The 21,301-nt window shown below is 41.6% G+C and overlaps 1 protein-coding gene across 1 annotated transcript; it reads right to left on the bottom strand.

The window, feature by feature from the left end:
• Positions 1–1,528: 1,528 nt before the first annotated feature.
• DCT (dopachrome tautomerase) lies at positions 1,529–20,491 on the bottom strand. The gene is made up of 8 exons (XM_042839025.1): positions 20,191–20,491; positions 12,185–12,484; positions 9,090–9,190; positions 8,219–8,385; positions 5,350–5,529; positions 5,120–5,255; positions 3,897–4,098; positions 1,529–1,710 (listed from the first exon to the last, which is right to left on the bottom strand). The coding sequence occupies exons 1-8, from the start codon at positions 20,489–20,491 to the stop codon at positions 1,529–1,531; spliced, it is 1,569 nt and encodes a 522-aa protein (XP_042694959.1).
• Between the last annotated feature and the right edge of the window lie 810 nt (positions 20,492–21,301).

Genomic DNA, 21,301 nt, shown 5'->3' with positions numbered 1-21,301 from the left:
CTCCAGGTAGTTTCCCGGTGAGCCGCCAGAGGGCAGGCCGTGCTCTCTGCGCAGCTCGCTTCAACTGTACGAATTATTATTAAAATGAGGCCTCGAAGAACTCTCATAGAAATCATTATTAACTAGATTTTTTATTCAAGGCTACCAAAGCAGTATTTTTATTAGACTCAAGTCTAATAGAAAATAGAAAATCAGAGCATCCTCTTAATACAACCCATCACACACCAAATCCAACAATCTGTTCAGGACTTCAGTTGTTTTGTAAAAAAAAAACATAGGAGAGCCACCCAAATGTGATCCAAATCTGTGTTTAATAAAGAAATATAGGGGACATTTATAAAGAAATCTTTAAAATGGGGGTTTAGGGAGTGCTGTATTCAGACCCTTCTCTGCAGGCCCAGTTAACAGAGGCTATCTCTGTTTGTTACGCTGAGTTCTGCATCCCAGATTTTTTGACAGTATTTGGGTCTTGAAACATGAATACATGAAACAATGTAGAAGAGCTAAAATAGAGATGGATAAGCATCATTTTCAGCTTCCGTTACAGGTTCCTAATACAGGATTAAAACTCAAATATCTATCTAGCTGTAAGAGAACTCCTGCTTCTAAACAAATTTTAGGAGAATTTGAGTCTGGATGCTTACCATCTGCTAACATTAGCTTGATCAGAAACAAAATATGGGATCATATGAAATGGATAGTAATAGGACAAGGGGGAATGGTTCTAAACTGAGACAGGGGAGGTTTAGGTTAGATATTAGGAGGAAGTTTTTCATTCAGAGGATGGTGACACACTGGAACAGGTTGCCCAGGGAGGCTGTGGATGCCCCACCCCTGGAGGTATTCAAGGCCAGGCTGGATGTGGCTCTGGGCAGCCTGGTCTGGTGGTTGTCAACCCTGCACACAGCAGGGGGTTGGAACTCAATGATCATTGTGGTCCTTTTCAACCCAGGCCATTCTATGATTCTGTGATTCTCCGAAATGATATGATTGTGTTTCTGGAACAAAACAATGGGGTTCCCACAGTATTTTGCCACATTGCACAAAACATTTTTAATCTCCTGCAAATGAACTACATTCTTTAGAACATTTATTGATAACCATAAAATTATACACTATTCAAATGTATATGTAGAGTTTAAAACTTTCAGCGCATCACAGGGCTGCTAAATGAAATCAAAACCAAATTGAGCTGAAAAAAATATCTCGCTAATTCAAGACGTTTTTCTTCTATTTTGATTCTTAACTGTCTTGATCTAACTCTATAGAGATTTGATGATTTTTAAGTGTCACACACTCCAGATAATGTTTGGTAATGAGAAAACTCTGGTCTTTCTTGGGCCTTGCACATACGTAGCCAGAGACTTCATATATCACAATTCACAAGATAACTGGAAAAACTGAAAGAGAGCAATGTAGTCAGCTGCCAAAGGTATATGTGATAAGGTTGGCTAAACTCTGCTCAGATTTGAATAAATCAATCAAGGTCACTTCTCAGCAGAATGAGCAAGGGAACAAAGCCAAGGCACTAGGCCTCTTCCATGTACTTTTTGGAGCTGAATCTCACGTTCATCAGTGGTTCAAAACCTTTTCTCTGCCTTCGGTGCTGGAAAAGTACAAGCAGCAGAACAAGCACAGCCAAAGCCATCAGCGTTCCTCCAATTGTGGATCCAACCATGGCAGCCCACACTTGGCTTTCTTCAAGTGAACCTGGAAACATAAAATATCTGAAGTGAAGACAGACGGTGATTTCATTTCTCAAATCATGTGGAAAGAAGCAAATTGCCCACATCCTGCTCATTGCTATTGCTTGTGTGTCTAAGAGAACCAAGGGCCACGGTGGAAGGTGGTAATGCCTTGTGTAACCAATACACCATTGCCAGAGACACTTCCTGACAGAGAAATCTATGGTTGAACTTAAGCTCCAGTCTTTCAAACAAATGAAAGTGTTGGGAATTGGAAAGATTAACATTAAGCTATGGTTTTATTTAATTTGGCCAAAATTATGAATGATTTAAGCAATTTTTCCTGGAGGGATATTTCTATATAGCTGTTTCAAGATATTCTGATCAGTGGAAAACATTCTTTTTTATTATTATTATTTTTTTAATAGACCACAGTGCAGTCCACTGTCAAGTTTTTAACAGAAAACACTGCTTAGCACAGCTCTGCTGGCCAGCTCTGGATCACAACCTCTGCTTTCAAACCACTTCTAAGGAGCTACTGTCTTCTGAGATAGTATTGTCCACTCTTACAGCAATCCTGTATAAATGACTTCATCTCAGCTCCACTTGATTGAATGACTTTATTTTGTCTTTTCCTTTATGCTTTCAGCAGCAGCAATTGCCTGTTGTCCTGTTCTGAAAAATACTACAGATACTGAGGCCGTACCAATAATGTTTGAATAAATATTCACAAAAAAATTCCCAGTGGGATTTAAGGTATTCAGAAGATGTTTAGATATCAAGGCTTAACTCCAGAGTGCTTGAGTAGATGCCACATTGACTATAAAAGCAACTAAACGTTGTGTGTCCCATGTGCTTTCTCTGCCAAAAAAGAGTTTAAAACAATCATTCTTTAATGAAGTAAATTCCCAATGTTGTTTGCTGCTGTCTCTCAAATAAGAGCCGGGAATGCACTACATATGTCAGTTTATAACTTGGTTAGGTAAAGAGGAATTAGGAAGTTATACACGTAGTTAAAAGAGGGGGATTTAATGTAAAAACCATCATTCTCTAACATTAACTATCCATACAGGGACAGGAACACTGTTTCATGGAGAGCTAATAATTTATTTAGGCAGGAGTTAAGAAGCAGCAGAATAGTAAATTGCCTTTGTTCCTCTCTAGCTAAGTTATGGCAAAGGGCTGGCAGCAGTTCCAAAGCGGAAGCAGGGACAGTGGCCCAGGAGGAGGAAAACTGAAACTCTGTAAAAGAAGTTTCCATTTTCAGGGGAAATTCTAGAAATGTCTCTGAGAAAAGCACTTCCAAGGCAACCAGCATGCCTCCATAAATCAGGGTTCCCCTGCATGAATGCAGCTTGAGGAGAGGGGTTTTGATCCATCACAATCTGTAGACCTTTTAACTGTTTCCACAGATTAAAACCACAGATACATGGAAAGCACTTAGAAGAAAATTCTGTCCACATAGGTTAGATAAGCACCAACTGCCTCTCAAAAGAATACAGATATGGAGAAAGAAACTGCTCAGATTTAATCTTTAGTAAAGCAGTTGAAGCATGGTTTTCATGCATTTCTTACGCTTGTGCCTTCCACAAATATTTGTAGCTTGTCTTCCAAATTCATTGATTTTGTGCATGAACACTTTGGTTGGAGGGGCTAGGGGACGTTCTTTTGACTAATTTGTGTCAAAGGTAATTTCAAATGAGCAGAGAAACCCTATAGGCATACAGGCAAGGAAAATCTTTAAAATTGGGGGTTTATAATACAAAGCACTTAGAGATATCTCTCCAGGGCATTCAAATTTTAACAGCGTACATCTCTAATGTGTTTCATGGGACAGTATGACCCAGGGCTGTGTGCAAAACAAATGTCAAGAAACCAGCTCTCTGGCAGAGTGCCTGACCTCTGACAGATTAAAGCATTTTGTAACAGGCATCACTACTCCTGGAAAGAGGAGCTAAAATCAAATGTTCCTTAGCCCCAAAGGAGCATCATTCTAAGTGCCAGAGGACTTCAAGTTCATGCATTCTGCTGCAGAGCAGAAGCAAACTAAGTATAGACATTTTTGCAGCTATCACAACTTACCTGATGAGTTACAACTGCCTAAGTTATGCTATGGGATTGTTAGTGACCAGGTGAATAGATCCATGCTTTGGGGAGCAGGGCCTTATGTTCCAAATGTCTATGTCTCATTTCTTGGCCTCTGAGACATACCTGGCAGGTCAATGGCATAGGTGTAGCCAAGCTGCTCTGCAGTTTGGAAGAGTTGATCATTGGTTACAGGAGGGAAAAAAGGGACCATGTTGTACAGTCTGTTGTGACCGATAGGAGCCAGCTTCTCAGGCCAGGCATTGTCAGGGGGATGAAACCGCTTAATCCACTCATCAAAGATGGCATCAGTAAAGGAGTGAAGAACCTGCAAATTGATATATGGGCACGCATGTTTATTAGGCTCTTTCTGAGCTCAAAAGCATTTAAAGCAGTTCCTTAGTTCAGCACAGGTCTTGGGCCAGCCACACAAGGGATTGGTGAGGATGCTAAAATTACAGGGCTTACGTAGGGGTTCAGAAAACAGTCTGGGACAGTCCAGATTAATTTCTGGTGTACTTATGCTTTTCATGTATTGCCATGGAAAAAAACTTAGAAAGTATTTCATGGATAATCCTGCATATAAAATTATAGTATGGTAAATTAAAGATTTGATAATATAAAAAAGAATTCACGTAGGAATTCAAGAAATTTAAGGAAACAAACTGGAGAACATAAGTATTCTGGCTAATTTCTCCGTCAAAAGATTGCAATCTTAAAATAAAGGTAAGAAAGTAATGAATTGTTTTACAGTTTCTCTGTATAATCACTGTGGTTTGATTTAACAAAGAGGAAGACAAAATTAGCATGAATTCATTAGGCGGGGAAGATATGCAGCGGAGTCAGCTGATGGCTTTTTATTTGCACTTTGCTGTTCGTACTGCAGCGCAGTAATGTACCCATGCACCAATGAAATCACTTCTATTCCTCAAGAGACCTTGATATTAAATGTGATTCTTTGTAGCTTCTGAAGTTTGAGATGAAGAAACAAACTTCTCAGTCCGCTGCTCTAAAATAGTTAACCCAATTTTCAGTATTTTCTTGTTGCTGTAAAATCATCTGGCAAAATACATTAACTTCAGATACCACCTAATAAAAGGATTCAGGGGCAGTCTGACAGGCAGCACTTCCTCCTATAAATTTATTCTATGTTTTACAAATCATCCTGTATTTTTTTCCATCTTTAATTGCCCACCACACAAGTGAGAAAAAGTTCAAGGAAAGAGTTGTCGTTTTTTAATTAAAGAATTTGTTTCTAGGGAATTCTCTTCTATTTCTGCTAATTTCTGGTGAGACAGTTGCCTCGGAGATGCAGCCATTTGCACTCATGCTGGAGGAAAAAGCCATACCACAAAGATGGGATCATTGGCAGCTGCGTGAGGGAGAACACTGGTTCCATTCAGAAAAGAGTGAGCCAAATTATGGAGGTTCAGCATTGGCGAGTTCAGGGCTCCCTCTGGTGTATCGAAGCCTTCCAGCGTATTCCTGTGGACAGGTAAAAGCAGCATTAAGTAACAAGATACTGCTGAAAAACGCACAAATAAAAAATATCCATGATTCGGCTAGCTCTAGGGCAAACCTGAAGCTGAAACTGGAATTGCGGAAAAACGGAGGGCTGTCGAACTCGTGCAGGGAAAGGCATCTCCTGACGTCCTCCACAGTGGGCAGCTGTTCACCCGAGTCCCTCAGCGGCCTTCGTCGGAGCAGTCCTTCATCACTCCCATTGCACAGGGTCACCAGGCGATTGTAATCATCCAAGCTGAGCATGAAACGAAAAGTAGCACAAGTTAGGAGAAAGGCTTGAAGCCTGTTTTGTTGGTTTGTTTGGGTTTTTTTCCTTCTTTTTCTGCTATAGCATAAAAGAAGAACAAACTGCCCAGAGGCTGTGGGGTCTCCTCCCTGCATCTCTCCAGAAGCCACCTGGCCATGGGCCTGGGCACCCTGCTCTGGGTGGTGCTGCTGGAGCAGGGGCTGGGACACAGAGAGCCCTGCCCGCCTCAGCCAGAATGGGGTTCTGTGGCCCTGGCTATAGGTGTGGGAGAGCAGATCTTCATGACAGGCATCCTGTAAGGAGGTACAGTTCACTTCCCACAGACTAGAAGCTGAAGTTATTGCTGAAGTGGCCCCATGCCATGGCTTCCTCTGACTTAGACTCTGGTGAAGGTCAGTCATTTGGACAGAGTATCTAGGCTCATCTTCTGCAGAGGGAACACTTCAGAAAAAGCAAGTGAAATTCCCTTCATACCTCCTCTCCTCCCAAGAAGTTTTTGACAGACAGTCTAAGAGAATCTGAGCAAGGATAATTTTTTCACTCTTAAAAAGACGAAAAAAGCAGGAAAGTCCCTCTGTGAGATGAGCTAAAGAAAACGAAAGTATGACAGAAGGCAAGTTTCTACTTTCCATCCTTCACTCTTTTAGAAGAAAAGAGATAGTAGTGTATTGCATTTTTCAGGAACTGTTGCAAATGTTGCCTAATAGTTAGTAAAGGGCAAGCCCCTTCTATCAGGGAAGGAAAGAGAGAAGGAAGAGGAGAAAGACAGTGAAACACTCAAGAAAAAAAAACTGCTATTCAATGTAAAATGAATTCCTGAAATAAACAAAAGCCCTCTGCTGTTTAACCTTGACAAGAGTTTAGTCATTTCAGTTATCAAGAAAAAAAAATCTATCTTAAAGAAAAATTATGGGCAAGGGTTAAAGCCAATTGGTGCCTAAAGGCAGAATTTCAAGTAGCACTTCAGGTATCCATAGAAAGAGACTCTTCCCTGAAAAGCCTAGAGCTCCTAGTACCTTCATCTGGCTGACTGCACGCTGCCCCAGATCTGACAGGATGAGTATTGTAACTGGCAGCATCTTATGCTATTCTGCCCCAGTCCTCTACATGAACCCATCAACAAAGCCCTGCATTTAACCAAATCAATATACGCCTACAGACAGCTGACAGCAAGAACGCAGTTCTCTCTGTGTTGTCTCCTGTGTGAAATCTCAGCTACTTTGAAGTCAGTCATACAATTACAGAATAACAGTGTTCTGGGTTAGAAGTAACACCAAAGTTCATCAAGTTCCAATCTCCTGCCCTGGGCAAGAATACCTCCCACTAGATCAGGTTGCCCAAAGCCCTGTTCACTCTGGTCTTGAACACTTCAAAGGATGGGCATCCACAGCTTCTCCAGGCTATGTATTTCAGCACCTCATCACCAACACAGCGAAGAATTTCTTCCTAATATCTACTCTAAACGTACTCTCTTTTAGTTCAAAACTGTTACCCCTGTCCTATCATTGATAAAGTGTTCTTCCTCTTCTTTCCTGCAGGCCTTCTTCAGATATGGAGGACCATCGGAGCCTTCTCTTCTCCAGGTTGGACAATCTCAGTCCTCTCAGCCTGTCTTCACAGAAGAGGTACTCCAGCCTTTTGATCATCCTTGTGGCCTTCCTCTAGACCCACTTCAACAGCTCCTCATCCTTCTTCCACTGCGGGTCCCATTTGAATGCAGCACTGCAAATGAGGGCTCACAAGAGCCAAGAAGAAGGGGACAATCACTCCCCTGACCTGCTGGTTATGCTTCTTTGATGCAGCCAAGGATATGTTTGTTTTTTTTGTGCTGCAAAGCTGATGTTTGGTTTTTCATCAACCAACACCTCCAAGTCCTCCTCTGCAGAGCAGCTCTCTATCATTGCCCAGCCTGTATTTATGCTTAGGATTGCCTCAATCCAGGTGCAGGACCTTGCTCTTGGCCATGTTGAACTTTGTTCACTTTGTTGAGGTTCACACAGGCCCACCTCTCAAGCCTGTCCAAGTCCCTCCGGATGGCATCCCTTCCCTCCAGTGTGTCTACCACACTACTCAGCTTGGTGTAATCTGAAAGCCTGTTGAGGGTGCACTCAATTCCACTGTCCACGTTGCCAAAAAAAGACGCTGAACAGTACTGCTCCCAGTACAGACCAATGAGGAACACCACTCATCACTGGTCTCCACCTGAACATTGAGCCATTGACCACAGTACTTTGAATGTGGACATCCAGTCAATTCCTCATCCACCAAGTGGTTCATCCATCAAATATATGTCTCTCCATTCTAGAAGGATGTTTTGTGAGACAGTGTCATACGCTTTGCACAAGTCCAGGTAGATGACATCAGTTGCTCTTTCCTTATTGACAAACACTATAACCCTACTTTAGAAGGCCACCATATTTATCAGGCAGGATTTGCCTTTAGTAGAGCCATGCTGGATGTCACTATCACATCTTTCTACATGCTTTATTGTGGATTTGAGGCATATCAAAGTTTCAGAGTGTTCTATAGTTTCCATAGTTCCAAAACAGCACTAAACATACCAGAGTTAAGATCTCACCTAGTGAAACGAAAAAGATTTTTCAGTTCATCTCTAATTTTCTATAATGCCAAAACAAGATTTGGTCAGTATGCAGGCTTTCCTTAGATATTTCCATACCTGTTGCAAACTATTTGCCACCGGGAGAATCTGGAGTTCAGGCTGATCAGCCCCGGGTCATCCGGCCGCGGTGCTCCGAAGAGCTGGTCTGTGCACACATCACATGTGTTTCTACCTGTAGCAAAGTCCCAGTAGGGAAGCGCAAAGGACTCATTGCCCATCAGTCGCTGCAATGGACAGAGACATATTAATGGAGGATCACCTTCAAAGGAAAGAGAAAGAAAGTGATTCCTGCAGGTGATGCCACTGGGTATTCTGCATTCTGCTTTTCACTTGAACGTAACTACACACACTTCACAGTGCTGCTGCCACATTTTCAGAACACTGGGGTGTTAAGTCGGACCCAGAAAATATGCTGTGAATAGTTAAACTGCTGCTGGCGTGCCCTCTTTTTGGCCATGTTAGATTTTGTACCAACTCAGAGACTGAGCAGTAAAAATACCTACACCTAAATATATGAAACTAATAAATATATAACACTATATTTGAAGAGGGAAATCCTCGATGTGGCTTTCTTGCTTGTTGTCTGCTTTCCAGCAGATGCTATCCACAGGTTTTACGTAGGTGGGTGTTTTCTGTTTATTTTGTTTTTATTAATGAACATTGCTAATTCACATCTTCTGTTCTACATTATGAAGAAGAAAAATGTTGACAATAGCATTCATATCACTGTTTACAGTAAGAAACGATTCAGTTCTCAATATCTTGAAAGCAATCGTTTTCTTTTACATAAAGAAGGATCCGTGAGCAAACACTCTTGACAGTTTATATAAGAATCAGTCCAAGGAAATAACACCCTTGGCTGAAGCAACAAAAATGTGTAGCAAAAGAGAGAAGTTGTGTGAGAAAAGAAAGAGGCTGTTTAGCTAACCTGCAGGTCTCTTTCCAGCAACAGCAAATGGTACCTGTGCCATGTTACAAAGGCAGGTCCTTGATGGGAGAAATCAATAGCTGTGAAGGGGCGGCCAGGCCCTACAAAAGAAGATAAAATAAGCACTTCAGCACCAAGTGAAGCTAGAAGTAAAGAGAGCATCTTCCTCTGTTGCCTGTAGCTGAGTTAAATGAGAACTTTCAGCTCTGCTCCTTTGGAAAGAGTGCACAGATCAAAGGCTGCAATGCTTACAGGGGACAAGAATGGTATTGTGAACATTTCTTCTCATTTAAACTGTTTTCAGAGGTTTTTTTTTTAACAGTCTTACTGTTGGAAATATTAGCTTTCTCTCATGTTCAGCAGCAGGACTTTCACAGCTTATCTATTAAGAGAGCATTAACACTTTCCATAGCCTGCCAATAGTAATTCAAGATATCCTTTACCACTTTTCATCAAATCCTGCTTTTTGTTTCTCTTTAAGGTTGGTTCCCACTAAAGAAGATTTTGAAGAAAAAAGGTAAATTGATGAGGGTTTTTTGCAGCAATTCATAAGGAGGTGAAGCAGGAACCTGGTCAGGGGAAATTTGGTGGTTTTCATTTTGGCTGCTGCTGTGCATTTTGGATAGCTGCAGTCCTGATCACTGCTTCCCTTACTGGCCTCGAGAAGTTCAGCAAAAGAGCTGCCCCTACAGTTTCTTCTATCTTCAATGAAACCAGGGTGCTTTCTTTTCAAAAAGTGTAATGACAGATTAGATCCATCTTTCTTTAGCTGCCTGATCCCACCACCTTTTCATTTTTCCAAATAAATTCTTACCTTAGCAAAAAAATGCTACTTGATGCATGATGATGATATTTTAGCTCTATGTGAAAGAAAGCACAAAAGAATCTGTAATGCCTTTTGTATGGAAATACCCTTTGCTGAGCAGAACATAAAGGCTAGTTAAGCCTTTAGAATTAAGTCTCATGCTAGATTTCAGGAAGAATCCAATTTTTCTCATTCTAAAAATCCAACAAATATTGAGGTTCCTTCTGAGATCCATAAAAATTGTAATCTTATTTCTTTACATGACTGGATAATTTGTAGTGTCTAACGGGCCACAATAGCTGTAATAATGGGGGGGAGGGGGGTGGAAAGAAGACAGAAAAAAAGAGACATACCAAAAAGTGATCCACAAGAACAGATTCTCAGGTGCTAACTGTTTGATCTGGCAACACAGATTAAACAACAGATCACCTTGACATTTCCCAGAATACAAAAAGCTTCCCAGTATCTGAGTAATAGTATTGGAGGCAAGTAATTCTTCTCCAAGGAGAGTTTTTGATTGATGCCTGCCTGACACAGGAGTTGTTTTTGAAAATGATAATTAATCTAGCAAGTTTTAAAAGTATATGCTTTTAAGCTGCAAAAATATCCATAAAGAATGCACAATGTCTTTTGATGGGTACTTGACCACGAAGATTGGGAAGATCTATTTTCTATTCAAGATTAACCCATTTCTCTCCTCACTTGAGTATTCACGAAGATATGGAAATTCAAATATATAGATCTCTTCAAAGACGGATTATTTATCATTCATGGTTTCACTTTTGACAAGAACTATTTCAAGACATCTAGTAATTTTGAAATAAAGGCATCAGCAAAATATCACATAGAAATGTGCTTTGACACCCACCTGCATTTCCTTGGTGCAGCCACCATTATAATTCTGATATCTGATCAGCTGACACCCTTCTCCACATTTTTCTTTACTACAGCATTTGGAGAAAAGCAGTCAAGTGGAAGAAATTCCACCATACACATGAGACACTGAAAGAGTAGGGGACTCAAACCACACTTGGATTCACTTATTACTGCAGCAAGCTTCAACTCACATACAGGTTTATTTATCCCTGCAGCAGCACTGGAAGTTGCTTCTTCCCCTTCTCCCACGACTGCCCTATCACTTGAAGGACCTTTGCTCTGGCTAGACTAGAGAGTACTCAGTATGGCCTCAAGTTGTGCCACAGTAAGTTTAGGTCGAATATCAGGAAAAGCTTCTTTACAGAAAGGGTTTTTAAGCATTGGAATAGGCTCCCCAGGGAGGTGGTTGAGTCACCATCCCTGGATGTGTTTAAAAACCATTTGGATGTGGTGCTCAGGGACATGATTTAGCAGAGGGTTGTTAGAGTTAGGGTACTATGGTTAGGTCTTGGTTGGACTTGATGATCTTTAAGGTCTATTCCTTTTTCTGTGATTCTATGATTCTACTCCCTTCAGACTTATAAAATGGGACAGTGGCAGAAGGGGAAAGTGGATAAAATCCACTGTGGGGTAACAAATGCCCTCTAGCAAGGAGGTAGATGCAGGCAAATTTCACCAGCTAACTCACTCTCATGGAAATACTTGAATGCTAAACTCCACAGCCTGTATGTAGGGCTGCTGGGTAGAAAAGCCACACTGCTGCCTCTTCCTGTGGAAGCTGGACTTTGTTAAATCATGTATTAAAGTATAGGTGCTTCAGTCTAGAAGAGCCACGAGGGCTAGGAATTGTGATCTGGGAGAAAGCACACAGATAGATACCTAAACCTCTAACCTGATTTGGTTTTAAAAGCTTACTGTAGCTGGTCAGGTAAATCCAACCCTCAGTGACTTGCTGAAAAACAGAGAAAGCAACAGCATGCCAGTCTCCAAAGTCTCTGTCTTCATCACTGCAGAGCTCCCTTCCCACTGCTGCTGCATCTACGCTGTATTCTGGACTGGGAATGTCCTTCTGAAATGGGTCGACTGACCACATTTTGGTTCACCCACTGGAGTTATCTTGGAACCTGTGAGCTGCCTTCCTGCCAGACAGAAGAGGCATCAGAGGCATCAGAGTGCATTGGAGCATTCATTCATTGGGACCAGACTACAGCAGGCCCGAAGCAAACCTGAACCACCCTCAGCTGTAAACTGTTGGCTTGTCAGCACCAACTGTTTTACTGCACAGACCCTCTTCTGGGCTTCACTGCTCGCTGTAGTAATGCAGCTGTGGTAAGCATACTTACCATTGTTCAGCAATGATACTTTTCACCCTTTCATTTACCAATAAAGCCCATTGGACAAGAAAAGCACTAACCTAGGAGTGTATCTCTGACAGAGTAGTAATGAAGCCAAACAAAGTAATTATAAATGCTACAGTTGGCAATTTGTGGTTCCTCTCCGGTGGGGCCAAGCAAACTCATCCAGTGCTGAGTTGCAATCACATAGTCTGGGTGGATGGTAGTCTTTGCACGGTCTAGAGCATCGAAGAACTGCTCCCTCTCCTCTGTTGTCAAGGAATGGATGTTTCTCCTGACAACTGGTGGCTTCCTCACACTGCAGTCAGGGCCAGTCCAACCAAACTTGCAGTCACCGCAGTTATAGCCAGCAAAGTTGCCTGAATGAAGAGAGAGAGAAGATGTGAAATTATGAATCAGAAAGAACTAACATTGAAATGCAGGAGAATTGTGAATTATCTTTCATTTTCCCAGACATTTCAGTTCCTGGAAGGGGTAGCAACTGAACAGACTGGCAGCTGCCAGCTGGTTAACTAGAAGGATGGCTTGCATCCCAGAGCAGGGTCAGGGCCAAGAATCACTCAGCTGGTTGGGGAGGAAATGCACTGGATAATGGGCTTGATGCCCCAAGGCGCTAAGAGCTCCATGAAGCCTTCAGGCATGTGAGGAGTCTAAGTCTCTAGATGAACAGAGGGCTAAGTACTCCAGGTTAAGCTGGTGATTAAACGCTTTGCTTGATTGGCTCTCAAGTGCTCCCAGACTTCCAGGATCAAATTCAAAAAAAAAAAAAAAAAGAAAAAGGAAAAAAAAAAACCAGAAAAAAGTCCACTAACAATCAAAACAGTTCTCTTAAGGACAAAGCCTAGGAAAAATTAATGTCTGTTAGCAGTGTATCCAGGAATTAGCACAGTCTGGTAGAGGCACAGGGTTGTTGCTGGTCACGCTTTAGGAATGTTAAGAATTAAATAGTGCTGAAACAGGAGCCTGAGAAATAGTGCAACACCATCATTCCCCACTGGCATCACTCCTTAGGCAAGTAATCAGCTCTGCTCTCCTCTATTAACTTGGATCCTCCAAAGCAATGGAAGATCCTGAAGAAATAGAGCTTGCTTTAAGCAAAGCACGGACTCTGTGGCTCTCTGCCCACCGTGGCAAAGTGCCAGAAGCAGCAGAATGGCTCTGCTGCAACTCCCTTTGCTTTGGAGAAGAGGGGAACAGTCATTCCAGCAGTTCATATCTGCCTCCATTCCGTGCACAGGAGTGCTGACTGCAAAGCATCAGTGTGGGATGATGAGTATTGGCACTAGGGGGAAGGAGGGTGGGAGGAGACAGCCAGGGCTCCTCTGGGATCTCTTTTCAGTTCTCCAAAAGTGCACTGAAACTCACTCCAACTTCAGCTACACATACATGCTCCTCTATGACTATACCAACTCTCTATCAAAATGCTGTAAAACCTCACTGCTCCCACACATATCTGTGCAGACAGATCCAAATGGTCTTGGGGTTAATACAGAAATGGAGAAATGGCTTGTGAAGAGCTCCTGGAGGAGTAAGATGTTCCTAGGCAACAGGCTTGAGTCTGTGAGCAAAACAACAGAAAACACAAAAGTAGAATTTTAGATTGTCAGGGCCTATAGGGCCTAATACCAATTTCAAAGACTGCCAAGGTTGTGAGGGATGTTACTCAGAAGGCTATATAGCTTGTGGCTAGCTCTAGGGTAAGGGATGTTGAGCTGTAAACATATGTGACAGATTCCTGTGAGTCCTATCAAAAGGTCATGAGAACTTAACTGCAGGTTCAGAAAGCTTACGGTTACTTCAGAGGCAAGAAGATCAATAAGTTGTCATGAAGCTCAAGTCCATCTTAGGGACCACGAGGGTGAAGATTTTTAGTTAGGTTTTGGATCATACAAAACCCAGTGGCATATCACAAAGACAGTTTCCAAGTATATTGCTTAGATTCCTCCCCAGCGCAGGTAGGAGCAGCTGGACTTGGTTGTCACGATCCAGCAAGCAAAGAAGAAATCAAAAGCCTATGGGTCTGCATAATTTCAGGGGGCTGATGGCTTATGTCAGAAAAAAATGAACAGTTGTAGCTGTTGTCCCTCACATCCAAAGGTACAACTTAATCCTTTTTAAGAGCAGAGTGGCAAAGTAGGAGTTAACCAACGACAAATTCTGTCAACAACCTTTTTTGAGATCAGCAGTCACACTTTCATCCACTTGCAGCATTGGATAAGCATCACGTTGAATTGTTTATGTGCATCCTTGAAGTGATGCACTAACAGAAACAAAATTAGTGCAAGACCAGGTTTGTCCTAGTCATCTCTCAGTGAGCATCCTTTATCTCTAAACAGCCATATTTAGGTATACTCTATGCACCTCTTCAGACTATGAAAAGAGATTTGCAAAATCTCTGAAATTGTGAGTCATCTTCATGAAAAAGAAACTTTTCTCTATAGGCGTGGCTTCTGTAGTTAAGTGAACCAATGGTTTCTTACCTGTTGTCCTCCCAAAGGTGTTAATTATATCCAGTTGGTGCTCTGTGGGATTTTCTCCCTTTACAGTCAGATCTACAGTGTAATCCCGGGGGTCTTTTTTTCCACCACTTTACCAGACATTTTTCAATGAGACATGAACTTTTACTGTGCAAGAAAGAGGACTGAAGACTAGAAGAGGCTGGAGTCTATCTCCAGGCAAAGAAGTATTTCATTCTGCACTATTTCTGTTGATTGTGTCGGATGTATTTTTAATGTCCACATGTCTGTTTGGCAATACTGTCTTGTCAGAAATGCACACAATACTTCATGAAATCAAAAGATGCTTTTTGTCATTTTCTTTCATCAGTCTCCATGCATGATGGAACTATCATCACGCAGTGGCTGAAACAGCAAGAAGTGGATGGAGGTCTGCAAATACAAACGACTGCAGTAGACAGACGCAAGTTTTTTTATGTTTGAGCCAAAGGACTTTTCCAGTATTTGTTTCTAAAACATTCTACTGGGCCAGTGGTATGGATATAATGCATAGCTGTCTTCAAAAAATTTCATTATCTTGTGGACTTCCCGCATGATAGCACTGTGAAATGTATATCTCAGTTTCTTACAATTTAATTCCAATGTCTGCTACTCTGGCAATGGTGGACCTCAGTGATATACTCCTAATGGAGTAGGAGAAGTAAATACATATTATCAGGATGAAGCACACAACAGATATTTTCATGAAGACAGAGACAGCCTTCCAAGACCCTTCCTGGGTCTTGGAAGTTCTGGGTATGTCTTCTGCCTTTAGTGACTAATATGTAGCAATTCAAGGTACTACCTCTCTGAAACTATCCTAAAGATAACTTGATGTAATTTTCACCTCTTAGGGTTCCCAGACAATATAGTGTGGAAAGCTGTTCTTGTAAATAGATCATGGCATAGATCATGGCAATAGATCAGCTGGGTTCAGATACTCCCTGCATGTTCACCGCCGCTGGAAATGACAGCTGCACTGCTGCTGAACAAAAATTAATCTGGGGTGTCTTTTCCACTAACTCTTTTACCTACAGATAGGATCACATACTTCAGGAACTTTTCTGTGTCTATTCTCACCATTAGTAATGACGCTCTTCCTGGTCAAGTTGGGCACATCTGGCTGTTTCTTAAGGCACTATGCAATGCTACTTCTTCCACTGAGTCAATCCATGGGCATGACACTGCAAAAATGACACTTCCTATGACATAATATTTGGTATATATTCTTACACATTGCTGGTGTATGGCAACACTATTTATCACACACCACTGTAGCTCCTTTTTACCTCAGTATTTGCAGGAGCTCACAGAGACTTTTCTCCCTAGTGCATGTGGTTGGCCTTCGGAAACATGAGAGTAACTCATCAGGAGTAACATAAGTTAGTAATTTCATCAACTCAGTGTCTCTTCTTTGGTATAATGAACCCACCTGACTGACCATTTTCTGCCTTATTTTGGAAACTATTATTCCTTTGTACCTGGTTCTGGTGAGATGGAACCTTAAATATTGTGTTCAGTTTTGAGCTCCTTGCTACTGGAAGGATACTGAGTTACTGGAGCATGTGCAGAGAAGAGCAAAGAAGGTGGAGAAGGAACCAGAAAACAATAGTTCCTGAGGATTAACTGAGGGAACTAGCATTGTTTAGTCTGGAAGAAAAAGAAGCTAAGAAGACATCTCATCACTCTCTACAACTAACTGAAAGGAGGTTGCATCGAAGGGAGTGTTAGTCTCTTTTCCTAGGTTACAAATGATAGGATGTAAGGAAACAGCCTTACTTTCCACCACAAGAGGTTTAGATAAAGCATCAGGAATAACTTCTTCGCAGAGTGGATCATGAGGCACTACAACAAGCTGCCCAGGAAAATGGTAGTCTCCACCCTGGAGGTATTTAAATGATGTATGGACATGGCACTACAGGACATGGTATAGCCATGGGACTCAGTACATTGGGTTGGTGGATGAACTTGATGATCTTGAAGATCAAATGATTCTAGAATTCCTTGAAAACTGAGCAGCTGTCACGACTGTTACTTTCACTGAGACAATAAATTGGAAAAACAAACATAACTCAGTATCTCAAAGGTAGGATCAGGATTGCTACCATATAGGACAAATTGTTAATTCTTCTAGCTCTTCCTGCATTTATTTCAGACAAACATTTTGATTGTAGATTATGGAAGATCTGTACTTACTACAGATGCTAACAGGGCCTGTTATGTTAGGGCTGCTTTGAAAATAATGCCTCCTACTTTATTCTGTTGGTCCATGACATCAGAAGTGGATGTTGATGGTATGACAGTAGAGGTTAAACTTTCTCACCAATGTTCCATTACATTTTGTTGCCATATGACAGATGGTAGCAGAGGGCTAGTCTGACAAAATGGCATTTGACATGGAAGTATGTATGAAGCAAAGGGGTATCACTGAATTCTTCCATGAGGGAAAAATGGCATCCACTGACATTTAAGAATGCTTGCTGAATGGTTATGGAGACCAAACAGTGGCTATGAGTACAGTGAGTGCATTTCAGCTGTGGTGACAGGGACATGAAAGACATGCCACATTCTGGATGGCTATGCACAGTTGTCACACCGTAAAATGAACAGAGTCTCAATCAGCTCATCCACTTGAATCAGTGGATTATGACCAGGGAACTGTGTACAGATCTGAATATCAGTGCATTCAGTATCTCAGTGCACTAGAAACAATGGTGGTAATATTGCAAAATTTGCACCAGTTGGGTCCCACAGATGTTCACACAAGGACAGACAGAACACCGTGTGCAAGTATGTCAGGTCCTAATGAACATGAACCTGTACAAGGCTAAAGGTGACAGTTTTCTAAATTGCATCACTAGCAGTGACGAGACATGGTGTTACCACTATAAGACAGAGTCAAAATTGCAGTCCAAAGGGAAATGACATGTGAATTTCCTTATTGAATAAAAAGTTCAGTGCATCAACATCATGACCTGTACTAACAACCACTGTTGACTGCAGTAATGTTTTCACTTTTGTAGGGGGCTTTTTATAATGCTGTACCAGATCCATACACTACAGTTTCATCCTTTTGAACTTAAAATAGCACTTAGTTCATAAATCTTCCAAAATAGTATTCTTCTAAACCAAATTTAACTATCCTATTGATGTACTGCTTTTCTGTATAACTAGCTATAAATGTCCATTTTCAGGATTAATTAGAACAGGACATTCAATGTTTTGCCCAGTTCAACACTTACAGCTTATATGCATTGAGTACAACAAATGATCACGTTCCCCTTCACACACTACAACACAGTCAGGAGCTGTCATTACATCATTTCAGTTTAAGAATTTATATAAACTGAATTAAAGGAATTTCAGAACACATACAATAGATTCAATTTGAAATTAGACAGGAACTGAACATTTACCCCAAGCATATGTTGTTACCTCCTGGCAACATTCATGCCATAACCACAGCTTTTTCCTAGAGATGATGTCAGCAATACATTTCTAGGAACATACAGCAAGCAGCTGACAACAGCCTTGCAATTGTCTTTTTGATCACGACTCTCTGTTTAAAAAAAAAAAAAAAAAAAAAAAAAGGAAGTAAAACTGGATCTTTCTGTTTTTCTAATCTTATTCTGTTGCATTTGTCCCCAGTGGAAGAAAGATTAACGTATATTTTCTGTTAAAGCCAAGAAATTGAAAGGAAATGCTTTTTTTTTTTTTTATTTTCCATATGAAAATTAGATTAACATGAGAAAACTATAAAAATAATCAATAAAACAATAACCAACCAATCATGAATATTGGTTTGTGTTTGATGTTTTCCTTTTTTCTTTCAGAAATGTTCAGAAGCCAGTCCTAGATGGATATTTTTCTCAGATTTTTCTTCAACATACAGCCAAATTTTCAGCAATCCTTTTATCTTTAGCTATTAAGTTTCTAGCAGATAGCTCAGACTGAGCACTTCCTGCAAGATCTAGAATCCCCTTACGGAAAATACTGTTCATCAGTGAGTCTACACAGCATTATAATCACATCACCTAAGACTCAGCCCAGCAAATATTAAATACTGGTTCTTACTTTTATTTGGACAAACAAATCAATGATTTCCCGCCCTTCTCCCCACCTTAATCCCAGGTTTTGATGCCCTAATTACTCAGATTGTGTAAATATTAGTGTATGCCAGCATGCTTTAGCACTCTTCTAACTCAGAGTCTGTGTCTATATGTGATGCCTGACTTTAGTTTTGGAGGTATGTAAGTCATCTGTCACCACTGTCTGCTTTGAGTTCATTACAGAATTGCTAAATTTAAACCCATGGGCTAAAATCTTATCTTATATCTTTATCAGATTGATTACAGCTTTTTTTGATAGTGAGAGCCAAGGCACATTTTAGACAAAACAGGTCTGCTATTTCTAAAAGTTAGGTGGAAGAAAAGTAGGCTATTTTTCCCCATGCTGAGGACTCCAAACCACTTTATATTTCCAACAAGAAAACCCAAGGTGCTTTTGAAATCCATCTAACAGGCACCTTCAGTGCTAGGGACGTGCCTTTTGCCTGACTGCCTACACCATGCCCTCCCAGCCTTGCAAAGAGTCTGAGCGGAGTCTGGGTTCCTGTTGATTTTAACCTTCCTTAAACGAGGGCTGCACTTCAAATAAGGACCTGTCTCATTAGCCTACATTGACCTCTCCTTCCTATTCCTTCCCTGATGCCAGGACTGGTGAACTAGTTTTAGAAAAAAATAATTCTTTGGGCCAGGTTACCCTTCAAACACATCAGCTTCCTGATTCATTTTGCCTCCCAAAACATGAAGACAAAGGCCCATGTAAAGTCATGTGTGGAACAAGAGAATAGAGAGAGAAAAGACAGGGTAGCCTTTTGGCAATCATGTAGACCCAAGGAATCAGCTTGGAACACAGCACCGAACAGTCCAAAACTCCATGGAAAAAGGTGATGAAGGACAAGAGGAAAACTTCAGTGCCCAAAAGATTGCATGAGATAAAATGCCTTTATGTTTTCGCTCTGGAACCCCCAGACAGGAACTATCATATCTTAGCAATAAGCTTTATCGTATTTTTAGGAAAATGATAATATTAAAAGCCCTCTTATAGGATAACTGAAGTTGAAAAGACTCTCAAGACCATCATCATCAAACACTACCAAGTCTGCCACTAAGCCATGTCCCTAAATGGCATGTCCACAAATCTCTCCAGCTGCAGGAACTCCATCATTTCCCTGGGCACCCTTTCTGTGAAGAAATTCTCCCTGATATCCAATCTAAACCTCCCCTGGTGCAACACGAAGCCATTACCTCCCAACCTATCATTTGTGTCCCGAGGAAAGAGATTGACTCTGTCCTTTGCTGCAAACTCCTTTCAGGCAGCTGGAGAGAGCGTTGGGGTCTTCCCTCAGACTTCTTTTCTCCAGTACCTTCAGCCACTCCTCACATCCTGTTTTCTAGTCCCTTTGATGGTTTCTCGATGCCTCACACCACCTGGGATGTTTACGGTCTTCAGAGAAATGCTCACAGATACGTTCTTTCCCATCCCCTCAACCCGCACCCCCCTCTCACCTGTACACCAACAGCTCTGGTTGAAGAACTTGAGGGGCCACTTTTCCCGGTCATCCACATTTCGAAGGGTGTAAGGACCGCTCCAGGGCTGGGTGTCCACCTGCACACCCTGGCACCATCCTCTGCCCTGCAGGGACCCGCATACGTTGCCTGGATCTGGCCCCAAGGCTGGGCAACAACGCTTCAACCGAATGGCCTCCACCGTCATGCAGACACGGGGGAACTGTGCCTCTGCCCAGGGAAGACTACAGCAGCTCAGGTAGCTCAGCACAACCCAAAAAAGCCACCTCAGGGCACTCATTGCTATGAGCAGCCTCTCCACCAGACCCAAGTGAGTGAAGCAGGGAGATCTCCTCTGTGGGACAACCTGGTCTGGCTGGGATAATCCCTCTCACTGCTGAGGATGCTGGTGTCGGGTGTTTGTTTAATCCTGGTCTCTAATTGCCTTGAATGCCATTTAAAAGACAGAGTTTTGGCTCTGCAATGCCTGCCCTACAGCCACAGCTTTAAGCAGGGTTTATGTAGAGGTTGGGAGAAGCCCTCATTAGAGGGATTAGCACAGCGTAAATCCTCGTGTTTTGCACATGACAACAAGGGCAGAAAAGATGCCCAAGTCCTGAGGGCTCTGGCAACTTGTCAAGAGGGTGAATGCCTCGGATTTATTTCTCCAGGTTCCGCCAGGCTTTCATGCACTTTGAGAAATTGATGGTCTCGTTTTAGTGAGGTGGCTGAAGAAACTTTCTAAACAAAACTCTATAAACAGAGATAAACAGAAGGGGAAAATCTCTTATTTTTGTAGTTCATTCACTGTTAGATAACACTTTCTGTGAAAGCAGCAGACAGTAGAAAATGAACTGGAAGCACAGAGGATATAAGTGCATCATTAATGAAAATTAATAAACCCAGTAGTAACAACTTGGATTGGAAACTTCATCTGCTGACTGTAGAATTCCAATGCTTCCAGTACCATAAATATTTTAGTGGCAAGTGGAGAAGGATTCGTATCTTAATAGCCTTTTTACATACAAAATAAATTATTTAATTGTTTTTAAAAGGGTTAGTATTACTTGTCTGCTCCCTAATCCTTCCCCCATCATTACACCAGAGATAA

Source organism: Centrocercus urophasianus, unplaced genomic scaffold (assembly GCF_019232065.1).
Source record: "Centrocercus urophasianus isolate 14NV4802_14NV808 unplaced genomic scaffold, USGS_Curo_1.0 seq_9, whole genome shotgun sequence".
NCBI lineage: Eukaryota > Metazoa > Chordata > Aves > Galliformes > Phasianidae > Centrocercus > Centrocercus urophasianus.
The sequence above is the reverse complement of the archived record's forward strand: the minus strand, read 5'-3'. Positions and strand labels throughout refer to the sequence as shown.